Source organism: Gasterosteus aculeatus, chromosome X (genome assembly GCF_964276395.1).
Source record: "Gasterosteus aculeatus chromosome X, fGasAcu3.hap1.1, whole genome shotgun sequence".
NCBI classification, from domain to species: domain Eukaryota; kingdom Metazoa; phylum Chordata; class Actinopteri; order Perciformes; family Gasterosteidae; genus Gasterosteus; species Gasterosteus aculeatus.
The window spans coordinates 15681556-15695760 of record NC_135698.1 but is presented as its reverse complement, the minus strand read 5'-3'; the positions used below and the strand labels follow the sequence as shown (position 1 = coordinate 15695760).

Here is a 14205-nt window from a genome sequence, read left to right as displayed (position 1 = left end):
CTCACAAACGATCTTTGTCTGAATAGAGACCAGCTGCAGAGAGAAGACCTTTCATTTAGGCCTCTACAGAATGAATGTTAATTATCTACAGCTTATCTAATCCGTCACCTTACCCAGCCACAAATGAGAAGCCTGCTGCCTGTATGTGACGAGAGATAAGATACATCTTTATTTATCCTGAGGCAAATTGATCCACAGCGAAGTTGCGAACAGAGGGGGGAGAGTGCAGATATAAAATGTGAGAGAGAATAATCACCAAAAGGGCAGAATCGTAAATGTATAGAATACGTCAACAACATACGTGTACAAATGCTCTATGTGGCGCCCGTACATCACATGATAAATAAATAAAAAGCTCATGAAGACACCCCCCCCCCGTCCCCTAACCGTCAAATTCTCTTGAGTGGGAAGCGTTGCCGGGAAATAGAAGGGGCTCGGGGATCGCACTGAAGATTGGAGTGGTGCGGTCCGACTAAACTGAACCTCCTTGTTCTGTTAAAAATGAGACCGAGGAAACTCAAAACATCGGATATTGTGGATTCAAAACCTGTAATTTTTCAGCGCGTGTCTGAAGAGGTTTTTTCTGTCTTTTTATCCTCCTGAACGAATGTAAAAGGTAAAATACATACAGCACGTAGAGCCTCCGTGCTTTTGCCCCAACATTGGTAAGACTATTGGGAAAATGTTGTTTTAGAATTTCTTGTAATAAATTCCATCCTCCTCGCTACATTGTGCTGTTCCCTTAGAGGCGCAGGATTCATATATCGCAGTGAAAATCAACGCCACAGAGAGGAAAACGTGACGGGTTAAAGCCAGTGTGCCGGCCTGTTTATTCATTTGGATTTATTACCACTGTTCCCGCTGCGTGAGCGTGAACTTTTCCACTCTCACTGTGAAATAAACAACGTCACCGGATCATATAAAAAGAGACGTAGAAGGCAGCAGCTTGATGAGATCTCTCGCCGGCCTGTTCAAAGCCATCTTCTGTGGGAGGAGCCTCTTGTCTCGCTCTTGAATAAATTGGAATAATCCTGGCTTTTAACTTCAGTCTTTCGAGACGCTCTCGGCTTCCCTCTCTTTCCTCGCTTTGTTTTACTAAGGTATTATTGAGCAAATTGAGAAGCGTCGTCGCGTCCCTCTCAGCACCCCCCCCACCGAGCTCCACCGCTAAATTCTGGACCCTGTTAAAGATATTTCACTCACTCGGTTGTAGTCGGAATGAGATTGATACCTTTTCAAGGTCGCACAGCACAACAATTTGACGCTGTGCTTTGGAATGCGGACCGACCAGATGCTGCCGTGCTGTTGCGAGCGGGAAGTCCCAAACCCAGAAGTCGGCATGTCGGGAGAAAATGTCTCTTGAACATTCTCTTTGTTTGTTGTGGAATTTAACATCTTGAGACGGCAATCTTCTGTCACATCTCTGACCTTTTTAGTCAGTAAACTGTCTCGCTATTGTTGTTTTAGACTTAAATCCATAACAAACACAAGTATGAAGCATGGATGACTTGCATAATTCTAAGAACAGCACTGGTACACCAACAATTCAGAATGTCAGGATTCTAAAAGTGGACAAATTTCTCCAATCTGAGCTATAATAATAAACAAAATATGTAAAAAAACAGCATTAGACAAGAACAAAGCTGATAGACAAGTAGGCTAATGCTATTTGAGCCTATTCAAATTCTGCTGAATGCAAAAACCAGAGTTGATGGACGTGTAAGAAGTATCGAGGGTCCAATACACAGCCCTATTATGGATAATAATAAACTGTAGAGATTCTGATGAGTTAGTTTTCCTTCCTTTTGTTGCAGAAATGTGAGTTCAACATGGATAACCTGAGCAAGCCGGAGCTGCTCACCCTGCTGAGTATCATGGAGGGAGAGCTGGAGGCCCGCGACCTGGTCATCGAGGCCCTGAGGGTGAGTCCGTGCCGCTCCCACTATCTCCAACTCCAACTCAACCGCTGAGCTTTGGGATCGCTCGGTTTGATGATCGATGAACGCTCACAGCTAATTGAACGCCGCGAGGCTCGTCGCCCTCGAGAGAAACGTGTACGCCGCCGCTGTGATCACCGTGAAAGGCGCTTTGCTTTGTAATCACCACGCTTATGAGGTATTTCTATATGGCGCCTTACTGCCGGGAGAAGGTTACTGTGATTTTTACTGAGATTTCTGGTGTCCATACACGTAGTGGAAAATTGCGCTTGAAATAAAAGAGAACTTCACAGCACTACTTATGTATTTTTTTAAATAATTTTGTTGATGGAAAGTTTCTGCTTATTTTCAGAATCTAAAAAGCAAGAAATCTTGGAAAGTAGACATGTTTCTACATCCATAGACAACATTTCTACTTGATTAGTTTAAGTTGCCAGCAGAACTGTCGATCTGTATCCACTATCCTAATTAAATCACTTGGTCCAAGGCCAATCTGCAAAAAACTAGAAACTTCTTTGGCAGTGGACACCAATAAGACGACATGAGAGCTTTCAGTGGTCTCACATTGAAAACCGGCGTACAACCAAAGCAGCTCTCAGTGTGCGAGCTGGGTTTTGCATTGTGGACATTAATTAATATAAATGCATATGCAGTAGTGCTGCTGTCTGTGCTGTTAGCATCCTCAGCTATAAACCACTGGCCAGACAATGGAAATCCTCCCAACGTCAGATCTTTGCCTGTATACATAAATGTTTATATATTAATGCAGAGTGTGGTGCGGGCACCCCTGGGGGTGCGCGAAAGGAAACATGTAATAGTGGTCTAATAGAGTAATAATTCATATTAAATATATTTCTAAAAAATCCATAGACATGAATTATCAAACTACCCTTTGCAAGATTAAAATGCCACAATTTATCAAGTAAATACACTTCAGCTCCTCCTTTTACGTACACACTAGCTAACGTTAGCTTAGTTTGTGCAGCTAACAGCTAACTTTTTTCAGCAACTATATACAGTATATATATAAAACATGCTGAACCGCCTGAAATTGGGTGGAAATCTAAAGCAGATGTTTTTTTTAGACCCTCTTTATTCATATCGGCTTCTGAGACTATGCATGTGCCAGTATTTGTTCTTTTGTTCCAACTGCGTTTAAGTCATTTCAAATTCCCCTACCTCTGATGATTAGTTGTGATGTGTAACTTTACGTTTTTAATTTTGAATAATTTAGTCGCTATGTATGGTTAATTGTAACTGGAATATGGTGCAACCTGCCCCTGAGCCTGTACCTGTGTCCCCGTGCCTGTTATTGCTCTTTTAAAGTGACGTAACTGGAGTTTATTGAAACTTTGCTGCAGCGTTTCAGGGTGTTTATATATATTTTTTTGCTTTGTCCTGATTCAGAATTAATATGAATATTGCAGTTTCCTCTTTGTTCAGTCTGTGTTCACACTGCAACATTTAACAGCGGACTAAATATTGTAAACAAACATCACGTGTGAGCAAACTATTCTGTCATTGGTCCAATTTCAATGCAGCTATAAATAGTCCTTATCTTTTTAAGTGGGGGGGGGCATGAACCCAGTTGGGCTGTAGAAGGGGGTGCGTGGCCTAAATATATACTACCCAGGCAGAACAATAAAGGTTGGGATGAGGTTAAATTGGTTATGTATTGATCCTGATGCTGCTGATGACGACGGCTCAATGACACGTTTTGACCTCAAAACGTGTCATCAGAGGTCCCTCCAGCAGGGCGGCAACGTAGTTATTTCCGAACAAACCCTTGTTTTATCTCTCTCCCTCTCTGTATTTCTGTATTTAGGTCAGGATCGGCGCCTCGGTTTGTCCGCGCTCTACTTTTTAAGGCGGGCCGCTCAGGTTGTTTCTAATACGCTGTTCATGTGCGACTCATTCAGTGTTTGGACTCCAGTGACAGTTAAAGCTTGTAGGCGATTCTCTGAAGCAACAAAATAAGCCTATTGCTATCTTCATGCTGCACGGACTAGAGCGCAGACTTTTCTCTCCCTGTCTGTGTTATTTCATGGTTTGCGAGCTGCAGACATTTGATATTAAGGATGTCTTCGACCTGGCTGATGTTGAGCAGTAATTCTATCTTTCCATTCAGGTTCAGCCGTCCTCCGTAACGCCACCTCGTCTCTTTCTTTTTCGTTGGTTGTTTTTGTGTTGCGCCGTCTCTTTGCCCATGTACTTTTGCTGGCCATAAGAACCCTACCCCCCCTCCACACACACACACACACACACACACACACACACACACACACACACATCTCTCCAGAGAAGAGATACCTATCCAGGTTTCAATGAAATAAGCTCTGTCTCTGTCGCAAAACACAAAGAGCCTGTTTGTTCTGTCGCTGATAAGCCACGTCAGAAAGAAAAAGAGACAGAGGAAGGCAGGGGGGAAGGAACCGGGTACGGAGATTTTGTTTTTTTTAAGAGATGAGGAGTGATGAGTCTGGATCGTCGGTTTGAATCCGAGCGATGAAGGGCGAGCCAGATGCGCAGGGGAAGGGAGCGAAAAGAGGACGCCTGATATCGTCTCTGACAAAGCGAGGCGGTGTGACACAGAGGATTAAGCCAGTCCCCCCCCCCCCCCCCCCGAATATTCAGAACGAAAGCCGATGCCACAGCACAATCAAAGCACAGGTCAAGCTCACCAGCCTTATTAGTCAGCGTTTGTTTGCGGTGGCACGGCCACAGAGAGCCACACGGGGAACCGGACCCCGGCCTCTTATCTAAATACCACCGATTCCCCCAACGCACCACTCCACTGCCTCCACGCCAAAAAGCTTGGCACGACTACTATTGTTTGTGGCATTTGGGTATTATTAAGAGGCTTTGGTGCCGCGGATTAATTAGCGTGTGGCTGAGCCGCCGTCTCAGGAGAAGAGAGGCGGCAGGCAGATAAGGCAAAAGTCAGCGCGATGGGTTCGCACTTTGGAGGACCCTCAAGGGACAACGTTTTGACCCAAACTGTTGTCCACAGGTGTATGTCCAAACGGATGGAGCTGCTTTTTGTGTAGAGTGACTGCTGAAAAGCTGCTTGATTCTAGATGGAAACTGTTGCAGCTTAGCCTTCGGCCGATGTCCGCCTTTGACTTCTCACTTACACAAAGAAATAGTTCTACAAAGGCACAATGTCCAAAGCCTCTTCAGTGTGACAAAAAAGAAAAGCTCAAGGTCACTAAGTCTCCGGGGCTCAGAAACCCAAAATATGGCGAACAACAGCAATATTTTCCAAACTTGAGCCCTGAGCTGAGATGAGCTGAGGTTGTGGCCCAGTGGTTGAGAAGTACATTTCGGAACGGGTTAAAAAACGTTGAGCTACAGTAATTTGTTTTCATACCACTAAAGGGGGTCTCCGGGGGGATCCAAAGTGTAACCTGACCACATTTGAGATTCTGAGTGTCTGAGTGTTGCTGGAGAATCAACATTCTGACAGTGAGCTGATGAAAGCTCAAGAGATACTAAAAGCTGCGGCGTTTGGTTCTAGCATTCACATCATTCTACGCCCCGGGTCACGCTGCTCCCAGAGACATCCTGGACATTTAGGTCGGTTTCGATCTGTCGGCCGGTGACATCCCCCTGACCCTCGCTGGAGGAGGGGCAATCGTACAGACAGAGACGTCCAGATTGGTCAAGAACATCTATTGTGCTATATCCAATATAGAGGCAATATAAAGCCTTTTCTTCTCTTCTCGTCGAGGGGTTTCGGGAATCCAGATGGGCCTTCTGCGTTTCTGCTCCCCGGCAGCCTCATGCGGGCAGCCTTCCTCGGGTGTGTGTGTGTGTGTGGGGGGGGGGGGGGGTCACGTGATCTGCCACGTGATTCAGACGTTCTCATGGAGCCGCTGTCAGCACTCGGTAGGAACATGCTCACGTGCCCCCCAGCCGTCAGGCTTTCTCCCGCGTCATGTTATCTCCGACCATCCAAGCTATTTAAGGCATGCCCTGTTGCTGGGCTTTTCCAGCACACGCGCACACTCAGCAGGTCTTCCATAGGTCTGTTCATCTCCCTTTTGTCCCCGTGAATCTAGTCTCTCATTACTCACCTTTTTTTTCTCTAAATCAGTTTCTCTCCCTCTCTCTGGACTCGCTAATCCAAAATATATTAAAAAAACCACAGTGCTCACCCTGAGCTGCGAGATGAATGCCTCCTCCTCTCCTCCCCGGACGAGTTCAATCATGTGGCAAGTCACAAATGTAATCCCCATCAAAGAGAAAAGGTATTTTCACTTTATTCAAACCGAACAAAACACTGAGCGATGTTCTCATCATGCCCCGTCCGACGCATCCTGTATTCTTTTGCGCAGGTTCGGTAGAAATTGCAAATAGAGAAGAGTATTATTTTCTCTGTGTGTCGGTGTGAGTTTAATTAGATAACTTAACCCTTTTTCTTCTCACACATTGTTGGAGGGATTATTTCTTTGCCCCCCCCCCCCCCCCCCCCCGCCTTACACAGAGGGAGCATATCATCATATCTGTAAAAGAGATTCTATATTCAGTCAGAGCCTGAAAGTCCAACACGCTTCAAAATCAGCTCTATACTTCTCCAGTTAACCCTCTCTCCACACACACACACACACACGAGCCAATCAGCATTCGGCTCGGATCGCTCGGCTGCCTAGCAACCAGACCCCCTAACCGGACCCGCCTTCACAAGCTCCCAGGCTCGTGTTTCACTGACATGACACTTAGGAATGAGGGTAAAAAAACTCAGTCACACTTTTGTTTTTTTTAAATTGCTGTCACTCAATGCAGGAGACAGGAGCAGTCCCATGAGGTGGGGTGTGTGGGGGGGGGGGGGGGGGGGGGGGGGGGGGGGGGGGGGAGACTGTCTCACCGTTGAAAGAGCATATCTGAGTGTGTTTAAATCCATATATAACACATGCCGGGCTGCAACTACATTATTACATTCGTATTTTTGGAATTGATAAAGCATTTAGTCTTTACAATGTGAGAAACATATTTTTTAACTATTCAGTTTTATCCTAATCATTTTATATTGGCTGGAGTTTTTTAATGATTCACCAATGGACAATTAAGCAGGGTATGCTTTAGGGCGGGGCTACCATGTGATTGACAGGTCTCTACCACTCTCCGTCCAAATATGGTCACTTCCCATATATATTTTAAAACAACCTTTTTTTTAGCACCATGAAAGGTTTTTGTTATTTTCATTACTATATGCCGGTGTATTATTCCAGAGTAACAGAGCCACTGGAGAAGTGTTCAGGAAGTAGGTCAGAGCACCATCTCTCCTAATCCTCTCGCTCTCTCAGACTACCCCCCGTTATCTAGGCCTACACTTCACTCTTCAGCCTCTCTCCTCGTTCTACATTATACATAATTATATAACTCGTCCGGTGGAGGCTTTTATCTTAAGTGCCTCGCAGTGCTGTGGCCCCACTGGGGAATCGAACTAGCAACCGCCCGGCTGTGATCTGCCCACCACATGGGGAAGTGTTGCGTTCTTGTGAATTCAGACACCTGGCTGTATTTTTTGGGTGTTTCTGGGTCAATAATAAAAGTCAGGTGTTTTCTGGAGGCTATGTTTTTTTTTTTTTAGGTAAGTAAGTAAGGAGAACAGAAGTTCAACCCACACAACCTGTCAATCACAGTAAGCCCCGCCCCAAGGCATACCCTGCTTTATGAACACCACGCTCTATTGAAGAACACTTGACTTATTGATCTGTTCATTTGCTTTAAATATCTGGAACAGAACATAATTTGAGGCGTCCGCCGAGTGACTACAGACAAAAATGATCTTTTAGTTACATCTGGTCCTGTATACAAGAAACTAACCAGTATCATTTTGAACACAAAAATAGTACACATTGTACTCTATTCACGGTCATTCTTTTACATCCATTTACACTCTTTATAGTCACACACACACACACACACAGTGGCTTTAAGTGTGTGTTAGTGCATGTGTGTGTGTGTGTGCAATAGAGTGGGTGTTTAGCTGGAGCAGAATGAGAGCAGCAGCTGTGAGGAGCAGAAAGAAGAGAGCGAGAGCGAGCTGTTGTTTTGATCTATTCTTTTTTATTCCTCTACATGATGAAACAATATCTGTTTTGGCCTGTTACCCCGTCTCTCTCTCTCTCTCTCTCTCTGCCAGAGGCAGCAGAGAGGAGCGTGGGAGTTTTCCAGCTGCAGCGGTGGAGGACGAGTTGCTTAGAGATCAAATCTAACTGCTATTAGCTGTGGTGGTAAAGGAGAAAATATGTGATTAGCGTGAATCTGACACCATTGAGGGGAGTTTAAAATGACTGCGTGTCTAATCTAAACTTTTCAAGTTTTTTTACAGTATACAAGAATGTCATGTTCGTCATAAAAAAAGAAGGGACGAATACATTACAAAAGCACAGAGAATATAAAGCGTAAAGTTGAGAGAATTTAATTAATTAGTTACAAAACTGAATTAATGTGTTGAGATTAAACTGGGGAAAAATACATTTAAGCAACATATAAGAAGAAATCAAATATATGTAGATATTAAAACAATAGCAATAAAACGAAATACTGTAATAAAACAATGCAACAATAAACATTATTATTACGACTGAATAGAAGGGATTTTTGTTTCAGTTTGAAGTATGAATTTGAAATAACAATACATTCAAAATCATGACTGTTATTTTGAAAAGACCATATTCATCCAACTAGCGTAGCTTGACTTGCTGGACTTTGCATAACACATCAGGCAGATAAGTTTCAGAAGTGGCGCCTCTCTCATTCTTTGTTTCACGAGCCGCGTTCTAGTGACATTTTGTCACACTTTGAGTGGGTGTGAGGTATGAGCACTGCGATTGGCTGGCGATCAGTCCAGGGTGCACCCCGTCTCTCGCCCGAAGTTGGCTGGGATAGACTCCAGCCCCCCCGCGACCCTGTGTGGAGGATAAGCGGTTTGAAGATGGATGGATAGATGGAGGTATGAGCATGTTGACGTATGAGCATGTTGGGGGGCATTAATCGTTTTTTGAGGGTAAGAAGAGTCGGGAGCGGGAAGAAAATAAAAAGCCTGTTCACAAAAACCTGTTCATGTGTGCGAGCTGAAGAAATGTTCCAGCGAAGTGAAATGCGGCGCGAGCGCCCACTCTCGATCTGTGCGGGTGGGCGAACGGAGACGGCGGGTTCGAAGCGAGGCCGCTATGTCTTTCTGTTTCTTTTCTGCCACTTGTGAACTCGCTCCCAGAGTCCGCGGGTTTTATTTCCATCCTGGAAAAGACCGGCTGATAGAGGCTCCACGTTCCTCCTTTCTCAGTAGCTCCGTAAGCCTCTTTCTCATTTATTCTCATGTTTTTTTAGTTCTTCTTATCCGCCTTTACAGCCTTCTTCCTGCCAAACCTTTTACTTCCTGCGATCGCGTTAAAGTGACAGTGGGAGGGATTTAGTGACATCTAGGGGTGCGGCTGCAGATTGCAACCAGCCGAATACCCTGATTGGATGATCGCTTCTAAATAAAACGTAATTCAGTTGTGGACAGCAATATTGGGTTAAGTGTTTTGCCCAAGGACATGCAGGTTAGCCAGGGCTGGAATCAAACCGCCAACCCTCTGATTGGAGGACAACCGTGCTCCCTACTCACCCACAGTCGCCCATTGTCTTTGTTTGTGACAAGTGTGTGTGTGTGTGTGTGTGTGTGTGTGTGTGTGTGTGTGTGTGTGTGTGTGTGTGTGTGTGTGTGTGTGTGTGTGTGTGTCCAGCGTTGCTGAGCTCTGTGATTTTGGACTGAAGTTCAGTGTGTTTACATGTTCTGAGCAAGTGTGTGTATCGTGCTCCCGATGGAGCCTTTTAAAATGTTGCCATAAATATTAACTAAATGTTGGATTTTGTCCAATAATAGATTTCCTTATCTGTGCTTGCGTGTGTGTGTGTGTGTGAGTTCTCAGCTTCTGACTGGTATTTTTTTTTTACACCTTTTTGAGATTAACACATACATTTGCTTAGGTTTGTTCAATGCTAGTTGGAGTCCTTGCTTTGAGGTGTGCGTGTGTGTGTGTGTGTAGGATTTTCTCTCCAGCATGGGGTTAAACCAGCCGGACATAAAGTGCTGACACATATATTAATCAGAAAAATAGATATGCACGCACATGACTGCACAACAGACAGTGACACACACACACTGTAATAAACACACTTGCGTCCCTATCGGATGTTGGGGGGTCTTTTTCTGCTGCCACCCACGGGGACTGAGGTTTAATCGGCCAGCAGGCCTGTGTTGGTTCCCTGTGGCATTAAGGATAAAAATAGCCTGACTCTACCCCCCCCCCCCCCCCGCCCCCCGCCCTTTGACGCTTGCTGTGTGTTTCAAATGTGATATGTTGGAAAAAAGTCATTACACTGGGCCCTACCTCTAATTTGTGTATGAGAATATGTATGTGTATTACCTCTTTGTAAAAACAACACTGTTGCTGTCGCACGGAGGTACCCAGAGGTCCGGCGGTTCGATTCTTCGTGGTGTTGTGAAAGAGAGAGAGACTTCACATCACACGACTCTCGTTCACATGACGGTTATTTATCATTAGATCTGAAGCTGCTTGGTTTATACACTGTGTGTCTCTGTGTGTGTGCATGTCTGTCTGTCTGTGTGTGTGTGTGTGTGTGTGTGTGTGTGTGTGCGTGTGCAAACACTATCTGGGGCTTCATTAAACTTTCAGTGAGGCTGTCAGCTGAGCTCATTAAACATGAGTGGAGAGAGCTGCCCTCGCCTGGGATTCTGGGTAAAAAAAATAAAAAATCACCACAACTCCAGTCTGTGTGGCGACTCACTCACTCAGAGTGGAGATCTGTGCGTGTGTGTGTGTGTGTGTGTTTGTGTAAAAAAATAAAAAGATGATTCCAACCGGAACATGTTCGGCTTCTTTCACAGCTTCCAGCCACCAGGAGCTTCCCGCTGTGGGTTTGTTGTATAAGGGAAGAGTGGCCTGGTTCTTTGCTGATGTCACAGTGATGTCAGCTCTGTGCTGACAGCAGCGATGCCTCGGGTGAAACACAGCGCCCCCCCCCCCCCCCCCCCCACCCCCGCCTCCCCCTCACACAGAGAGTGATGGATTTTGAGATGGTCGCCACTAGTCGAGCTGATCAGGTCAAACGTTTTGCAGGCTTTTGATGCAACGTGACGCCTCAAGCATCCAATGGGGTTTTAGAACAACGACTATGAGGTTTTATTTCTTCAGAAACAAACTGGTCCAACTTTTGGTGATAATTTAGTGTTATGTATTGTCCTACAAAAGGAAACAACACCTTCAGAGAGAAGACAGTCCTTAGTCCTGGTAAATTTAGTAAAAGCTAAATGTATATTTAGGTTTTTGGACTGTAGCCCGGACCAAACAACTTCCCTTTTCCGACTCAAAAGTGACTCTGGATGTTTTTTCCTGATTCATTTATTAATTGTCAAAGTGTGAGTCCAGTGGTCGGCCGGCTCAGTTAACACATTGCGTAACCAGCGGAGGCAGTGCCCCCCTCAGGCTTTTGCCTCCTTTTCCCTCTGATCCTTTTACCTTTCCCTATTATCTCAGTATATTTAATTCTGCACCTCCTCCCTGGTCTGTGCTGTACTACTCTGTTTTATGTTTCTCTTTGTCAAATCAAATCCTTTTCGCCATATTGCCCCTCCAGCAAAGTGAAATCCCACGTGACTTCCTGCATAAAACCACAGCTTCTAGATGTTGCAATCAATTGATTTGACCCATGTGTTAACAACCAAGTCAGCATTTGGAGCTGCAGCAGAAGCTGTTACCTCTCAGGGAGACAATTAAGTAATCTGAAAAGCCTAGACCACATATGTCAAAGTCAAGGCCTAGAATTATCTTTGGCAGAGACTATCTAATTACTATTAGAGCAGCCGTCGACCAAACCATCTGCAGTTTGACTGGACCGTCGCCTATTCCAACTGGTCTGGCCCACTTGGGATCAAATTGCGCAGTATGTGGCTCCTTACCTAAAATGAGTTTGACACCCCTGGCCTAGACGCTCGGTTACAAAAAAAAAAAAGAAAATTATTTTTTTAAATAATTCTTGAAATTGAAATTGCACACTTTTTCAGCGGGAGGGGCATCATTTCATCATTCAAATTCATCATTTCCCTGTTATAATGGTAGGGGAGACACTACTGTCTGAGATTTGGTTCATGTTCCACGCTTTATTGGGTTTAAATGTCCGCTGACGCATCGCGGCTCATTAACTGATAGTTTGGGAGGCTGCGTGTTGAATCAAACGTGGGTTAATTGGTGTGAGTGCATGTGTGTGAATGACAGATGGGCCTCCGGATTGTTGCCATTGTCCCGAGGGTCCGGTGCATCTCGAGGGACCGTCCACACCCCCTTGCTGTAAACCACACACACTCTGAGAGTCCTCCAGTGTTTTGGAGGCTTTAATGTCTCCAGAGCCCAGAAATGGATCCAAAACGACCCCCAAATCGTCATCCAATCTGAACCGGCCCCTCGCTTTGCGCTGTTAGTCTCCGCTCTGACCTAGAAAACCAAATCGAGAGACGAGTCAATGCACCTCAGGAGTGAAACTTAAATCAGGTTGATTATCATGTAGAGAAGCACACAGAGGAGAGGTATTGGAAGCATTTGTAATCTAAAATTTCTTTTTCGAGTATTTGCAAGAAAGAAAATTGTATATTTTGAAAGCTACAAATCTTTTAATTAACTTAATTATTAGCTTTTGGAAAAGAGGATTGTTAGGTTGAGGTAGACATAGTCTCCAAAAAATACAGTTTCAAAGGCACTATATATAATTATATATATATATATATATATATATATATATATAATTACACAATCCTACTTTGATGAGCTTATATGATTCAACAAAATTATTTTGCTGTTATGATTGAAAAAATAGTTCATTTATATTACAGTTCCAAGATACATTTGGACCAACGTAATGCTGTGAAAGCTTATTGTTTCAAACAAACGCTTCATTTTCCAGATATTTAGCCATATCTGGATGTCTGGTAATGACCCATCGACCAAATTACTCTGACCATGTCACTCCAATCTGTGGTGTCTTTGGTGTGTGTTTGAAAGAAATCACTAACAAATGTTCTTTTTGGTTCTTCATGCTTCTTTTTCTCACTCACTTTCGATCCTAATTGATTACGTTCCAGATAATACCCCCTCTCTCCCCCACTTTTTCTCTCATCATCAAACAAATCTATAACTTGAATTCTTTGTCATTAAAGTCATTTTGTGGATTATATGTAATGTATGCACCGAGGAATATACAACTCAAACAAACATGACATGCAAGTAGTACTGAAAAAAAGAGAGCGGCGGTTTACCCTTAAAATAGAAAGCAACCCCACAGAACAAACGAATAATAACGCTTGAGCGAGTGTCGAAATGCCAAGTGTCCTTGAGGGGAGGCGCTCTGCGTCTCCGTTGCCTCAGTCATATGTTCTAAAAGTGACTAATGTGAGAGCTGATTCAGCCTGAAGGTGGGAGGGCTGGAATGGACTGGATGAACTAGACAACCACGCCGCGCTGACCCAACTCCATGTGACTGAAACGAGATCCCGCAGAGGGTAAGGTCGATATGTATCGACGCCGCCGTCCTCCCGGCGAGCCTCGGCTCAGGCGTAACCGGCAGCACCAAGACACTGACAGGAAGTATTGATTAAAAAGCCCCGGGGCAGGAAAACTGGCACCGGCCCGATAAAACACTCTGTGCCTTTTGTTTGATATTAATCTTCTGATATATCTATTATAGTACAGGTGCCGTCTGCTCAGAAGGCTTAGTGTGAAAGCACAATTACAAGTGGGTGAAGCCAATAACAAAAGGGTTTGAAATGTCATGTTTTTAGTCTGGGGGTTGCTGTTACCAAGAGTCCAGTTTGCCGATTTCGCCGTCGCCATCTTGGATTACGATGGTTGCCATTTTGACTTTTTGCTAGCGGCGAACGGAAGTGGCCATGTTTGGAATGCGAGGAGTGTCGTAGTGATGTCGTATACGTCTCTGGTAGCACCAATAACCTGTCAATCACAGTAAGCCCCGCCCCAAAGCACGCCCTGCATCAATGTCCGTTTGACTCTAAATGGACCATAATTTACTAAATGAGCTTCATGCCGTATTGAAGAAGACGTCTATGGAGAGTTGTCCTGTTGCTCCATAAAGAGTAAAGTCTCTCATTGTGCACCCTGTATTTTTACTCACTTTGCTTCTGGCTCTTTCTCAAACCCCTCTGCCATTGGACTCGAGCATCAGACTGAAAAACGAGCGCCCCTCC

At 44.6% G+C, this 14205-nt stretch overlaps 1 protein-coding gene across 1 annotated transcript in view; it reads left to right on the top strand.

Moving 5' to 3' along the window:
- Positions 1-14205, top strand: part of cttnbp2 (cortactin binding protein 2) — a 40643-nt gene that overhangs the window by 3861 nt on the left and 22577 nt on the right. The window contains exon 2 of the mRNA XM_078082446.1: positions 1815-1922. Within this exon, the coding sequence (XP_077938572.1) occupies positions 1815-1922 (108 nt within the window). The remainder of the gene's footprint in view (positions 1-1814; positions 1923-14205) is intronic.